General features: G+C 37.0%; 2 protein-coding genes and 9 non-coding genes across 37 annotated transcripts in view; 10 read left to right on the top strand and 1 right to left on the bottom strand.

Moving 5' to 3' along the window:
• Positions 1-8: 8 nt before the first annotated feature.
• Positions 9-11361, top strand: TAF1D (TATA-box binding protein associated factor, RNA polymerase I subunit D). Of its 7 annotated transcripts, none has more exons than XR_010113483.1 (14): positions 9-227; positions 2212-2306; positions 3047-3434; positions 4304-4479; positions 4790-4847; positions 5238-5401; positions 6891-6926; positions 8157-8204; positions 8433-8467; positions 9270-9316; positions 9759-9805; positions 10341-10407; positions 10843-10878; positions 11108-11361. XR_010113483.1 is itself a non-coding variant. In XM_055094767.2 (7 exons), exons 2-6 carry the CDS (start codon positions 2239-2241, stop codon positions 5379-5381), a joined length of 834 nt encoding a protein of 277 aa, XP_054950742.1. In that variant the 5' UTR covers positions 9-227; positions 2212-2238; the 3' UTR covers positions 5382-5401; positions 8157-9315. The 7 variants fall into 7 exon arrangements, 1 of the variants encoding a protein (XP_054950742.1); XR_004665208.3 differs by having other exon boundaries at positions 8135-8204; XR_008620245.2 differs by lacking the exon at positions 10843-10878.
• On the top strand, positions 6312-6437 carry LOC112441295 (small nucleolar RNA SNORA40). The gene has a single exon (XR_003029232.1). It is a non-coding gene; the product is annotated as a small nucleolar RNA SNORA40 (small nucleolar RNA).
• Positions 7807-7863, top strand: MIR1304 (microRNA mir-1304). The gene has a single exon (NR_163099.1). It is a non-coding gene; the product is annotated as a microRNA mir-1304 (primary transcript).
• Positions 7957-8088, top strand: LOC112441291 (small nucleolar RNA SNORA18). The gene has a single exon (XR_003029228.1). It is a non-coding gene; the product is annotated as a small nucleolar RNA SNORA18 (small nucleolar RNA).
• On the top strand, positions 8254-8326 carry LOC112441303 (small nucleolar RNA SNORD5). Its single transcript, XR_003029238.1, has one exon. It is a non-coding gene; the product is annotated as a small nucleolar RNA SNORD5 (small nucleolar RNA).
• On the top strand, positions 9061-9199 carry LOC112441282 (small nucleolar RNA SNORA8). Its single transcript, XR_003029219.1, has one exon. It is a non-coding gene; the product is annotated as a small nucleolar RNA SNORA8 (small nucleolar RNA).
• LOC112441284 (small nucleolar RNA SNORA1) lies at positions 9427-9556 on the top strand. The gene has a single exon (XR_003029221.4). It is a non-coding gene; the product is annotated as a small nucleolar RNA SNORA1 (small nucleolar RNA).
• On the top strand, positions 9983-10055 carry LOC112441281 (small nucleolar RNA Z40). Its single transcript, XR_003029218.1, has one exon. It is a non-coding gene; the product is annotated as a small nucleolar RNA Z40 (small nucleolar RNA).
• On the top strand, positions 10458-10578 carry LOC112441289 (small nucleolar RNA SNORA32). The gene has a single exon (XR_003029226.1). It is a non-coding gene; the product is annotated as a small nucleolar RNA SNORA32 (small nucleolar RNA).
• On the top strand, positions 10909-11042 carry LOC112441283 (small nucleolar RNA SNORA25). The gene has a single exon (XR_003029220.1). It is a non-coding gene; the product is annotated as a small nucleolar RNA SNORA25 (small nucleolar RNA).
• The window catches only part of CEP295 (centrosomal protein 295), a 69473-nt gene continuing 68385 nt past the window's right edge, over positions 11197-12284 (bottom strand). For 9 of the 21 annotated variants that reach the window (XM_008966392.5, XM_008966400.5, XM_008966398.5 and 6 more), the window contains 3 exons: positions 11772-12120; positions 11584-11683; positions 11197-11506 (listed from right to left, as the gene is read on the bottom strand). In XM_008966392.5, coding sequence (XP_008964640.4) covers positions 11278-11506; positions 11584-11683; positions 11772-12120 — 678 coding nt within the window. In that variant the 3' untranslated portion in view covers positions 11197-11277. The remainder of the gene's footprint in view (positions 11507-11583; positions 11684-11771; positions 12121-12284) is intronic. The other 12 variants (XM_008966393.5, XM_063608234.1, XM_063608235.1 and 9 more) reach the window with 5 other exon arrangements.

Below are 12284 nucleotides of genomic sequence, written 5' to 3'. Positions count from 1 at the left end.
CGCGAGATTTCGGCCTGACTATTACTTGGGCCACGGAAATAGCCAACCCTTTTCTTCCGCACGGTTGGAGGAGGTCGGCTGGTTATCGGGAGTTGGAGGGCTGAGGTCGGGAGGGTGGTGTGTACAGAGCTCTAGGACTCACGCACCAGGCCAGTCGCGGGTTTTGGGCCGAGGCCTGGGTTACGAGCAGCAAGTGCGCGGCTGGGGCCACTGCGAGGCCTTTTTAGGTAGGTTGCTAAGAGGGCGAGGCCGTCCGGGCCTGGCGGGCGGGGGGAGGCGTTGCATATCTGGGGTTTCCCGGGGCCCCTTCGTTGGTCCGGAGGATCGAGACTCCGAAGTCGGGCCGAGAGGGTGAAGGGATCACGGCCGCAGGCCACTCCGCGCCACGCGGCTGGTATGAGTCCCACACAAACGTGGTTGTAGTGTGGACGGGCTTCATTATATCTTGAGATGGAGGTGTTAAATCGTGTTGCGGACAAGTTTAACCTTATTACGTGATTTAAATGATTTAACCTTCGTATGTGAGGTACCCATTACTCGGCGCCGGTTTTCTGCAGGTTAGGCGCTGCCGGGTGAGAGGCGCTGGTGGTCACAGCGTTAGCTCCGGGTAAAGCGCCGCTCTCTGCCCACGTGGCCTCTAAGAATTGCAGAATCCCCACGGAGGCATCGACACCCAAGTAGGAGTGTCTTCTAAACACTTCGAAAAAGTGATTATTGAGCTAGCTTTATTTTGATAATCCCTACTTTTAAAAAAAATTAACCACAGGTATACCATTAAAGCATGGGGGCAAATTTTTGTTGAATTCCGTTTTTGAGCATTCGATATTTAATGACTTTGTAGAATCTTGTACTTAAAAAAACTAATAAGACCTTGTACCAGGAAAATACCACAGGGGGCATTTAACAAATCTGAGCTCTTGGTGACCTTATCGTTTCATATTTTAAATATTTATATTTAAATATTTTGCTAGTTCATCCTAGGATTTATATGTAATGACTCATGTCAGGTCCCAAGAAGCTACAGAATGAGACAAGAGATTGACTAAGGCATGTACAATAATGAAATAAGTAGTTATCTTTAATTTTTGTTGCCATGCCTATTTTTTTTTTTTCCCTGAGACAGGGTCTTGCTCTGTCGTCCAGGCTGGAGTGCAGTGGTGCAATCTTGGCTAACAGCAACCTCCACCGCGGCTCAAGCGACCCTCCCGAGTGGCTGGGAGAAAAGGCACGGGCCAACACACCTAGCCAGTATTTTAAGAATTTTTCGTAGAGACAAGGGTCTCCTTGTGTTGCTGAGGCTCACTACATACAAGCTTCACCTCCCAGGCTCAGGTATTCCACCTACCCCAGCCTCCTGACCACAGGCGCGCGCCACTATTCTGGCTAATTTCTGTATTTTTTGTAGAGACGGAGTTTCACCACGTTGCCCAGGATGGTCTTGAGCTCCTGGGCTCAAGCGATCCGCCCGCCTCGACCTCCCAAAGTACTGTGTTACACAGGCCTGAGCCGCCCAGACCAACCTGTTTTTCTTTTTTCTTTTAGCTCACAAGAAGGAATCTTTTTCTTTTTCTTTTTTTTTTTGGTATGTTGTATACTCTCTACCATGGGGATGAAGACACAAGAATTATGATAGTTCATTGAAAAAGGTTGAGAATTCAGAACTTGTCAGTTTCCACCAATAATGGCAAAGATACAATATGACAAAGTTCAGTTGCTTAAATGAATCTAGGAATGAAGAATCTAGGAATTATAATGGAGAGGTGATTAGGAGTTTAAAATGGTTTATTGATTGGAGATCCTTTTCCTGGTTTATATAGGGCACACTTTGCTTTAGGAATTCCCCCTTTGATCTTGGAAAACGGCTTTTAATTGTACATTAATACTGTATTGGTAATTGTACGTTAAAATATGTGGCTAATGATAAAACTACATTTTTTACTTATATTGAAAGATGCTTTTGTTGGAAGGGACGGTACTTTTTTGGAATCTTGTTGCATTGAATACATTTAGAGGGTAACAACTGAAAGAACCTGTGAATAGAATTTCTGGATTTCTTTTTAAAGAAACTGATCTGAAATGGATAAGAAGCTTAACCTTGGTAAATGATTTCGCCTGAAATCATTGGCATAGTCTGACCATGTTCAACACTGTAGTAGATACTGTCAATATTTAGGGAAGCTTTGTCATATTTACTAAATTTCATAATTTCAGAAAACTGTTTAAAACAAAGAGCAATTGATGGATAAATCAGGAATAGATTCTCTTGACCATGTGACATCTGATGCTGTGGAACTTGCAAATCGAAGGTGAGTGGATTCAATCATGTTTATTGTATCTGAATTACGAGAAACTATTGTATATAATGAGTGACAGTAAAGATAATTTTCAGGAATTGGGAAAGAAGGAAAACTAGATTTCACTGACCTTCCAAGTTTATCTAGTTACATAGATTGATATAATAGCATTGCAAATACTTTAAATTCAAAATGTGAATATATTATGGGACACATTCGTCGAGAAAAAATGTATTCTTTGGATCATATTAGCATCTCTTCCAGACTACATCCTCCGGTTCGGTAGGCTGTGTTTGTTTTACTCAGACGCTCTTAGCAGTGAACCGAACCATACAGCCTTTTGGAGCTCATACATTGTCTTGAAAGATACATAGTTTTTTTGTAAGCTGAGCATAGTGGTGCATGCCATTAGTCCTAGCTAGCTACTTGGGAGGCTGAGGCAGGAGCATCCCTGGAGTTTCCAGGAGTTTGAGGTTGCAGTGAGCTGTGATTGCACCACTGCACTCCAGTCTGGGTGACAGCAAGACGATGTCTACAAAACTCTTTAATAAGAGCTGTAGCATTATGGGCTATTTAAATAGGATGATCAGCAGAAAGGCTAGCTGGTTCTGAGCCCATCCTTTAAAAAATTTTTAATTTTGGGCATGTTTTCTGAGTTGGTCTTGGAAGAAATGTACATTTAGGACTGGGTATTAATGGTAATAAGCAGTAAGAAAAGAAGATGAAATTAATTTTTTTTTCCATTTTTCTAGAGATAACTCTTCTGATAGCAGCTTATTTAAAACTCAGTGTATCCCTTACTCACCTAAAGGGGAGAAAAGAAACCCCATTCGAAAATTTGTTCATACACCTGAAAGTGTTCACGCAAGTGATTCAAGTGACTCATCTTTTGAACCAATACCATTGACTATAAAAGCTATTTTTGAAAGATTCAAGAACAGGAAAAAGAGATATAAAAAAAAGAAAAAGAGGAGGTACCAGCCAACAGGAAGACCACGGGGAAGACCAGAAGGAAGGAGAAATCCTATATACTCACTAATAGATAAGAAGAAACAATTTAGAAGCAGAGGATCTGGCTTCCCATTTTTAGAATCAGAGAATGAAAAAAACGCACCTTGGAGAAAAATTTTAACGTTTGAGGTGAGTCAGCATTTTACATACATGGCTACACATAACTCAAGATGCCCAAAATGATTTGTTGGCCAATTTAGAATTGTCTCAGATATACTGGGAACAGACTGTCTGCAATTTTGATACTCTTCTATACTGACTTATCCCTAAAGTCCACCCTATCCTTCAACTGAATCTTGACTTGTATCTCTTAATATAACTACACTTTGCCATATTTAAAAGATAGTGCTCCAAGGCTCTTTGTATAAAATCCTTTGATCTTATCCCATCTCAGGTCTTTAAACACAACCCTAAAACTCAGTGGGGATAATAAAAGCTCACATAACTTGCAATTACTTTTGCAGTAACCTAAACTAAAACCACACATGCCTTATGTTCAGTGGATATATTCTTAAGGCCTAGATGTTTCTAAGCCAATTATCTGAAAAATACGATAATACTTAGTACTAGACTTTTTAAAATATTTGAGAGTTGTATGTTGAATGAATTCAGAATTAATTTATGATCCCTTGCCAGAACCTGAAATTTTATTTGGGAGGATTAATACATGTTAATCTCTTCAGTTAATCTCTTAAGTTTAAGGTGATTATAGTAAACATTAGAAATCTTATTCCTGTTTTTACATTTTAAAATGCCTTTAGTAAGTCCCAGACATGACAAGATATGTACTTCACTTTTCCTTGGTACCAGCTTAGGTAAATTCATAATTGTAATGTGAATTTTAATAATCAGCATTTGATAAGTCCACAAGTGGGGAGTAGTTAAGATAGCAAATTCAGAGTCTTTGGTAAGGGGGGGCATTGCCCTTTTTGAACATAGGCACCTGCTGGGTCTTAAAAATAAAATCTCGACATACTTATGGTGTTTTTAATATATAGCAAGCTGTTGCAAGAGGATTTTTTAACTATATTGAAAAACTGAAGTATGAACACCACCTGAAAGAATCATTGAAGCAAATGAATGTTGGTGAAGATTTAGAAAATGAAGATTTTGATAGTCGTAGATACAAATTTTTGGATGATGATGGATCCATTTCTCCTATTGAGGAGTCAACGTAAGTGGAATCATATGAAACTTTGGTAATAGGTTATAAATTAAATTTTTATGTTAATTGCTTCATATTTTGCCTTTAATATAGTTATACTTAAATAATGAACAAAGATACAGAGTATGACAATTGCGATTATTACAGTTGAGCCAAGCTTGGCACACAGTTCATCTAGAATTCTCTAGAACACAAAAGTCTCAAATTTTGTGTTTGCTTTGACTAGTATTGCAGTTTCAGTTATATTTCAGAGTGGAATATACAACTAATTAGGTCATCGAAGATTCTGTCATCTCGATGATAAATTTTAATATTACAGAGCAGAGGATGAGGATGCAACACATCTTGAAGATAACGAATGTGATATCAAATTGGCAGTAAGTGACTTATTTTTTTCCTATTCCATTTTGGGAAGGCAGGAGTTGGTTGGTACAGAAGGAATTATATTTAGTTTTTCTCTTACACTTCATTTAACTTTTGAAAAGCTCTATAAGTTTACTGCAGGAAATGCAAGAAGGAAAATAATTTTTTAGAGACTTGATAAAGAACATGGGGTTTTCAGTACTATTTTTAATAAGTAGCATTCTGATACGTATTATTGCTAGTTAGGATGTCAAATGAAAAAATAAGCAGATGTTAATTTGGATTTTTAACATCTACATGTAGTCTCTAGGTTATCTGAAGTAATCCAGGGCATTCAGCTATATGTAATTACTAAACCATTTGAGTTATTGCTTAATCCATGATTTTTTGTTTGTTTTATGCAGGGGGATAGTTTCATAGTAAGTTCTGAGTTCCCTGTAAGACTGAGTGTATACTTAGAAGAAGAGGATATTACTGAAGAAGCTGCTTTGTCTAAAAAGAGAGCTACAAAAGCCAAAAATACTGGACAGAGAGGCCTGAAAATGTGACAGGATCATGAATGTCAAAGGTGAAGCATATAGAAAAAACGACTTCATAGAAATGAATAAAGATAAATGTGGATATATGTACCAGTCTGGTGGTGAAGAAATTCTGAAACCCAGAACTTTATAACAAGAAAAAAATTTTTTAACCCTGTGAAGAAGTTTGTGAAAGAAACTTGTGAAGTAGTAATAATTAGAAAAAAAACCATTAAAACACCAGAGAAAATACATAGAAAAATTTGAGAAATTGTCATTTGATTTCTGAATAAGAGCTTACAGGTGTTCTGTGAGTATTGAAACAATGAAATGTAGTGATTTTAATTTTGAAAAGAAAATCTTAAGGAAAGTAACTTGACACCCAACCATTTTGAAGAGGGTATTTGAAATGCTGTAATTTTATCCCAGCTTTGTTCAGCCATGACAAAAGTGACCTGTCAGATGCTTAGTATTGTAATAACCTCATTTCCCTTTCCAAATTTAGAGTATCTTTAATACTATTTTTTTTAGACAGAGTCTCAATCTGTCACCCAGGCTGTAGTGCAATGGCTGCAGTCTTGGCTTACTGCAACCTCCATCTCCCGGGTTCAAGCGATTCTGCCTCAGCCTCCTTAGTAGCTGGGATTACAGGCGTTAGCCAGCACACCCAGCTAGTTTTTGTATTTTTAGTAGAGACAGGCTTTCACCATGGTCTCGAACTCCTGACCTCAGGCGATCCGCCTGCCTTGGCCTCCCAAAATGCTGGGATTATAGGCGTGAGCCATGGCACCTGGCCTAATACTACTTTTAACTACCATTTTCACTTTTTATTAGTTCAAGAAAAGGCATACACATTTATTCAACATGTATACATGGGGAGAACCAGTCATTACCCTGATGTTCATTATTTTGATCACCACGATAGAGCTGACTACTCTGCTATGTAGTGCATTTTGGGACTGCACTTATGTATGTTTTTGTTTAACGTGGACAAAGACTTATAGATAGGTGCAAAAAATAAATCCTCTTTTGCAACCCAGAACTCATTGTTCAGTATGAGTTTTGATACATATAAGAAGGGATATTATGATACCTGAGACAGTTGATTGATGGGAGTATTGATAGCCATAAAGGTTGGTTCCCGGCCAGGTGCAATGCGTCAAGCCTGCAATCCCCACACCAAGGTGGGAGTATTGCTTGAAACCAGGAGTTCAAGACCAGCCTAGGCAAGAAAGTAAGAAACACCTCATCTCCACAAAAATTTAAAAATTAGCTGGGTACTGGGGCATGTGCCTGTAGTTGGAGTTACTCAGAAAGGGGGGAGGCTGAGGCAGAGTTGGAGGCTGCACTGAGCTTTGATGGCAGCACTGTACTCCAGCCTGAGTAACACAGACAGACCCTGTCTCTTAAGAAAAAAAGGTTGATTCTAGGCCTGTAGAATAGATAAACAGCATGGGATATGAGGGAAATCCTCAGCAGTATTAATTTTGCATTCCAATTTCATGTTGACGATATACACAATGGCTTTTTGTTTTAAAGGCTTTTATCTTGAGAACATGGTGTCTGGAGTTAAAGGTATGTCTCAATTTGAGTTTTCACATCATATTTGTTTATGTGTAGGAAACAGTATGTTGTCAGAGCAAGCAAGTTTCATTTTATTCAGAGACATTTCTACCATGCTTTTAATTCCCATTTATACTGATTTCTGAAAAGAAGAATCCTAGATTCACACATTTTATAGTGATGTGTCAGATTCATTTTAGTTGCAAGCATTAGAGGGTCCCGAATTTGTTAGTTTGTAGCAATAATCAGAATTTCGATTTCCTACTTGAAGCCTACAGCATTATTTTGAATTAATGCACAATCTAAAATGAGGTAGAGGATTTTATGGTTTAATGCAAAATATAGTATAATAAAAGATGATTACACAGGTCATAAGAATTCATAAATTTGAATGATGTAGAGTTTGATTAAAAGTTATATAATGCCAAAGTCGTAACTTACAGGCACATTATATTCCTGTATTTTATAATGGATGACAACTAATTTTGAGCCAAGAATTAAAATTTGCTGAAATCTTCGAATTGGGAAAACAACATCCTCTGTTGCAATATTGAAGTTCATAACAACAGTTAGACTTTAAACTTAAATCTTAAGTTTAAATCTTTTTCCTTTGGTTCATGTAAAGGAGCTACTTGATGTTACTTTTTATTTATCATTCCTCTGGCTCCTAAGCACAATGTGATTATGAAATTATTGTTTTTGTGATTAACGTAGTAGGAAGTTTCTGCAGTTTGCAATATTGTAAGAGCATATTGCAGTTTCTGCTCATAATTTCTTTCCTATGGAGTGTTAGACTTTGTTATTTATGTGTATAAATACTAGCTGGACACAGTGGTGCCTGTGGTCCCCAGCTACTCTGGAGGCTAAGGCAGGAGAAACACTTGAGCCCAGCAGTTCGAGGCTACAGTGAGATGTGATCCTGCCACATCTCACTGTAGCCTCGAACCCCTGGGCTCAAGTGATTCAGCAAGAATCACACGATTTTTAAAAGACATGGCAGATCCTGTGTCTTTAAAAAAAAATCAAAACCTTGTAAATAGTGGTTGAGGTCTATCCCGATGGGGCTTTTCCTGTAGCCTGCACGTCGTTGGAAACGCCTCATAGAGTAACTCTGTGGTTTTACTTTACTCACAGGACTATTGTTAGATCTGTGGGAAGGAATTACAAGACAGTTGCTAAAAGTTTGAAAAAGACGGTTGCTAAACGTTATGAAAAACCAGATAATCTACTTTTTTACCTTAGGTATTGGCATACTCCACACATCTGTACCATTCTTGAGTGATCGCTTAGGTAAGTTTTAATTGGTGACAGTATAATCTTTTGGGAAATAATGATTACAGTTCCGATGATGAATTTAACTGTTCAACTGCTGAATGATAACGGGCATGAACTAAAACTTAATTCTGACAGAGCTGGATATGGCTGTATAATAAACTGGATCTTAAATTTATACTTGGGTTTTAGTTTTAATAACTGGAAATGTATCCTTTCTAAATCTTTAATTGGTACTTTCTATAGGAATGAATGTGATTTGAACTCATTCATGTTGAGAGGTAAGTAAAATATTTAACTTATAATAATCAAGGACTCAAAAGATGAAAAATAGAAATTACACCATCCCAGTATTTCAGGTATAACACAGAATTAGTAAGATACTGGCAAAAATATTACAATGTATATATTTGTATAGAGAAGGAAAATGAAGAGACTGCATGTCTATACCTACCAAACGAAACTACCTGTGTTCTTTGCATCATTATTCAACTGGCAGTTACACATATTTCATCCTAAAGTCACGTAAACCTGTGTGGATATGTTGAATCAATAGGGATATGAATTACATAAAAAGAATTTTGTGTAACTGGCAGTTTGAGCAACAATGAGCTTGACGTTTGTAGTCTGATCTGTTAAGTTACATGTATATATTCCATCTTTAAGTTTTATAGAGAGACTGGGCAAAGATTAGGCAAAGACTAGAGTTGTAGCTTAAAATGTAGTTAATGTAGCTTCCTTATTACAGTGACAATTAGGAAAAAAGCTCAAATTATTGTACTTGTTAAAGGAACTTGAATTTGAGAGGTTTGTGAAAGCATTTCTCAGCAATATTGCAAATTTGGGAATACGAGTTGTACAGTTCAGTCATAATTGCACTGCATGGTATCTGCACTCAGCAGTTTACACCTGCTAGGGTGTTCAAAGGTCAGTGCTATAGAAATTCAGTATCTGGCATCGTTGGTTTTCTTGGCTTTGTGCTTGTTAAACCTGGTATTTCTACTGATACAGTATTTGTGTAGGTTTCTCAGAGTGTTCAGTTTGATATACTCTAAAATAGTAAGCAATGCTTTTTTTTCCAAGGTGTCAAATTGAGAACCAGGCAGATCCCCACCACCTACAGTAAAAAGGTAAGATTCTCTGTTTCTATTGATTCTGCTTGTTTCCCTCTATCAGTAGCACTGCACGCATAACAAGAACTTCGTACAAATACACTACTAAGCTTTAAAGACTTTTACAATGCCTCATTCTAGAGAATGGGCACTGTTGATCACGGTGTCCAAAAATAGTTAATGTGGCTAAATTGAGACAGGTTATGCTTCCATCACAGTATGCATATTGCAGTGGTGACAATGAGACCTGTAACATTTTGCCATGTTTATGAGTAAAAATGTAGGAGAAAAATGTTGACTTTTCAATATTAGAAATAACATTTAATAAGGAATTTTCAGCTCTTATAGGACCACTTTTTTTGTATGCTGTATATTGACTGAAACATTGTAATGTGGTACATGACTGTGTCTTGGATCAGGTGTCAAAATATAACTGTACTTTGTACAATTCAAATTCTAGGACCCTAAAGTAAATTGGTTGAAGAAATTAGATCCCAAAGATTCTTGGTAAGTTAATTCATTACTTAAAAGGCCATGCAGGTTATTTTGTTGAATACTAGCTTTTCTCCAAATGTTATTTTAGGTTATTTATTTATCTAGTAATGCTATTGCAACATCTATCACCACTTAGGAGTAAAAAAAAGACTAGACTTACGTTATTATGTGTTTAAACTTCATTATTAACGATGTTATGATGATGGGCGAAATGTTCAACTGCTCTGAAGGGGCTGAATGAAAATGGCCTTTCTGAACATCCATTTACATTAAATATTGCATTGTATTTCAGAAGATTATAAAAGCCCAAAGGTAAAAGTTACCAGAAACATGATCATAGAGCAAATTCGGATATGAATGGGCATGGGATCATTGATTTTTAAAAATACCTATTAGTTTAAATAGCTATTTTAAGCATGGAATTTTCAATACCTTACTTGGGGTGCCGGGTTTCAGGATACTTTGGAACCTAAGCAACCTCATTCTTGAAAGATAGATTTCTGTACTTAATAGTAAATATAAATTTGAAATACACATTTTTCCATAGGTGAATTTTGAAGTCTTCATCAGTATATCCATATTAAAACGAGATGACAGAAGCCAAAGTAATTATGGCAAGTAATGGTTTTTATCTTAACTATAAGTTATTTGCTCAAGGGTGTAATGGTCATTACCAAGGCTTTTAGAATGCAGTTTCTCATTTGCTGTGGACATGACCATAAAAAAATTTCCCAGTAGGTTTTCTATCTGCTACTTTGCTAGCAATCAGCTTATTGGGAACAGTTGATTAACTGTAATAGAAATGCAATACAAATAAAATGTGAACCACGTGATTTTTCTTTAAAATCAGTGAGATTTGAAAATTCTCCTAGATCTCTTGAATCATGCAAATTTGCTTTGCCTTTATATTGTAACCCTTGTGGGTTGCTAATAACCAAGCAGTTTGTAGTAGAGTTAACTCAGGCTCGTTCTAGGGACTCATTCATGTTCACTCACTGTACACTCATCTCTGGAAATGTAAAATTTACTTTTATACTATTGTTATGTAGGGCTGACAGGACAACTGGATCAGTTTCATTAAAAAGGTATGTATGCATTAGAAAAGACATTTGTATGGGTCATTTCAAAGAGGGCTCATGAGGCTGTGAAACCCAGAGCTCTTGACGCTGTGACCAAAGATGGAAGTTCTCTATAGGAAGCCATAGCACTCCTAATGTTTGGTGCTATGTTTTCCTGAGGAGATATAAAACGTAATAATCCATGATTGTTGCCATGTGAGAGTTTTAAAGGTTAATCAAAATTTCTCTTCTTCAGGGCAAACTTGAAGATAAATCTTTTGATTCCAGCTCTTTAGAGGATCTAAAGTGACCTTGATGGACAGTGGAAGAAATCACAACATGGAATTCCTCGAATAACAATTTATTGACTTTAAATAATTTTGTCTAATGCTACATATACACAATTAAAAAACCTTTACACTATTTCTAGAAAGTCAGCATGTATTTTTGGCTCGAAGTTTCTCTAGTGTTTTCTGTGGAAGGAATAAAAATTTGAGTTTCAGTTGTGTACTTCATGCTTGAAAAATTAAGTCCTTCCTCCTCAGTTATACTCACCTTATGGAATTCTTTTGCCCTTGCTCTGTTTTGGGCATAAGCTTCTTGTTTTGTTTTTTCTTCCTTTTGTTGTTTCACTTCAGCTAGTTGATTGTATAACCTGTAAAGAATTTATATAGAATTAGAGACAAACACTGCAAAAAGTGAATCACTAAAAAAAAAAAAAATTAACCCTACCTTAGACCCCTTTGGTGCCTTAGAGCCTGTGTAGTCTTTCTGTCTTCAGGAAAAGATGCTGTGACTTTATTCACGCCCTTTAGATGACTCACAGATGAACCTGAGGAAAGAAAAGTGAAATCAAGTTGTAAACACAAGGCTTTAAACATTTCAGGAAGTTGGTTGAAGATTTTAAAAATTCAACATACTTATAGATGGTTTCTCTTTAACTGTTTTGATATGAGAATTTTCAGAGACATGAATTTTATTCCTTATTTCTTTCTGCCTCTGGTGGGATCTCTCCATAAATGATTTTTTCCTCTTTATAAATGCTTCTTGTAAGCTCCCTGGTATAGGTGTAAGCCTGCGAGGGGTTTCTGCTGGGGGGAAAAGAAATTTATGACGGAAATAGGCAAAGTATCTACTTTCCATTAGAAGTGTGGAGGCCGTCCAAGGCTTACCTGTAGATGCTGTCCTTGGTTTTTCTATGGAAAGTTCTGATACAGCTGGATAATCTGAGGCTTCTGTTGCTGATACAAGAGGCAGAAACTCACTCACCTAATGGCAAGAAAGTTGCATGTTTTACTCAACTTTTTTTAAACGCTTTAAACAGGTCTTGCTTTGTTGTCAGATTAGAGTGCAGCGGCATGATCACAGCTCACTGCAGCCTCAATCTTAGCTGGGTCTACAGAGACCCGCCACCATGCCTGATTTTTGTATTT

The sequence above is a fragment of the Pan paniscus genome, chromosome 9, assembly GCF_029289425.2.
Source record: "Pan paniscus chromosome 9, NHGRI_mPanPan1-v2.0_pri, whole genome shotgun sequence".
Taxonomy (NCBI): Eukaryota; Metazoa; Chordata; class Mammalia; order Primates; family Hominidae; genus Pan; species Pan paniscus.
Note: the sequence above shows the minus strand (reverse complement) of the source record. Positions and strands in the feature narration are given on the sequence as shown.

Excerpts from the sequence above, each read along its gene's own strand:
- TAF1D (XM_055094767.2), top strand. The coding sequence starts at position 2,239 with ATGGATAAATCAGGAATAGATTCTCTTGACCATGTGACATCTGATGCT. Across the intron at positions 2,307-3,046 it reads GTGGAACTTGCAAATCGAAG|AGATAACTCTTCTGATAGCA; the intron begins GTGAGTGGATTC and ends CCATTTTTCTAG. Across the intron at positions 3,435-4,303 it reads GAAAAATTTTAACGTTTGAG|CAAGCTGTTGCAAGAGGATT; the intron begins GTGAGTCAGCAT and ends TTTAATATATAG.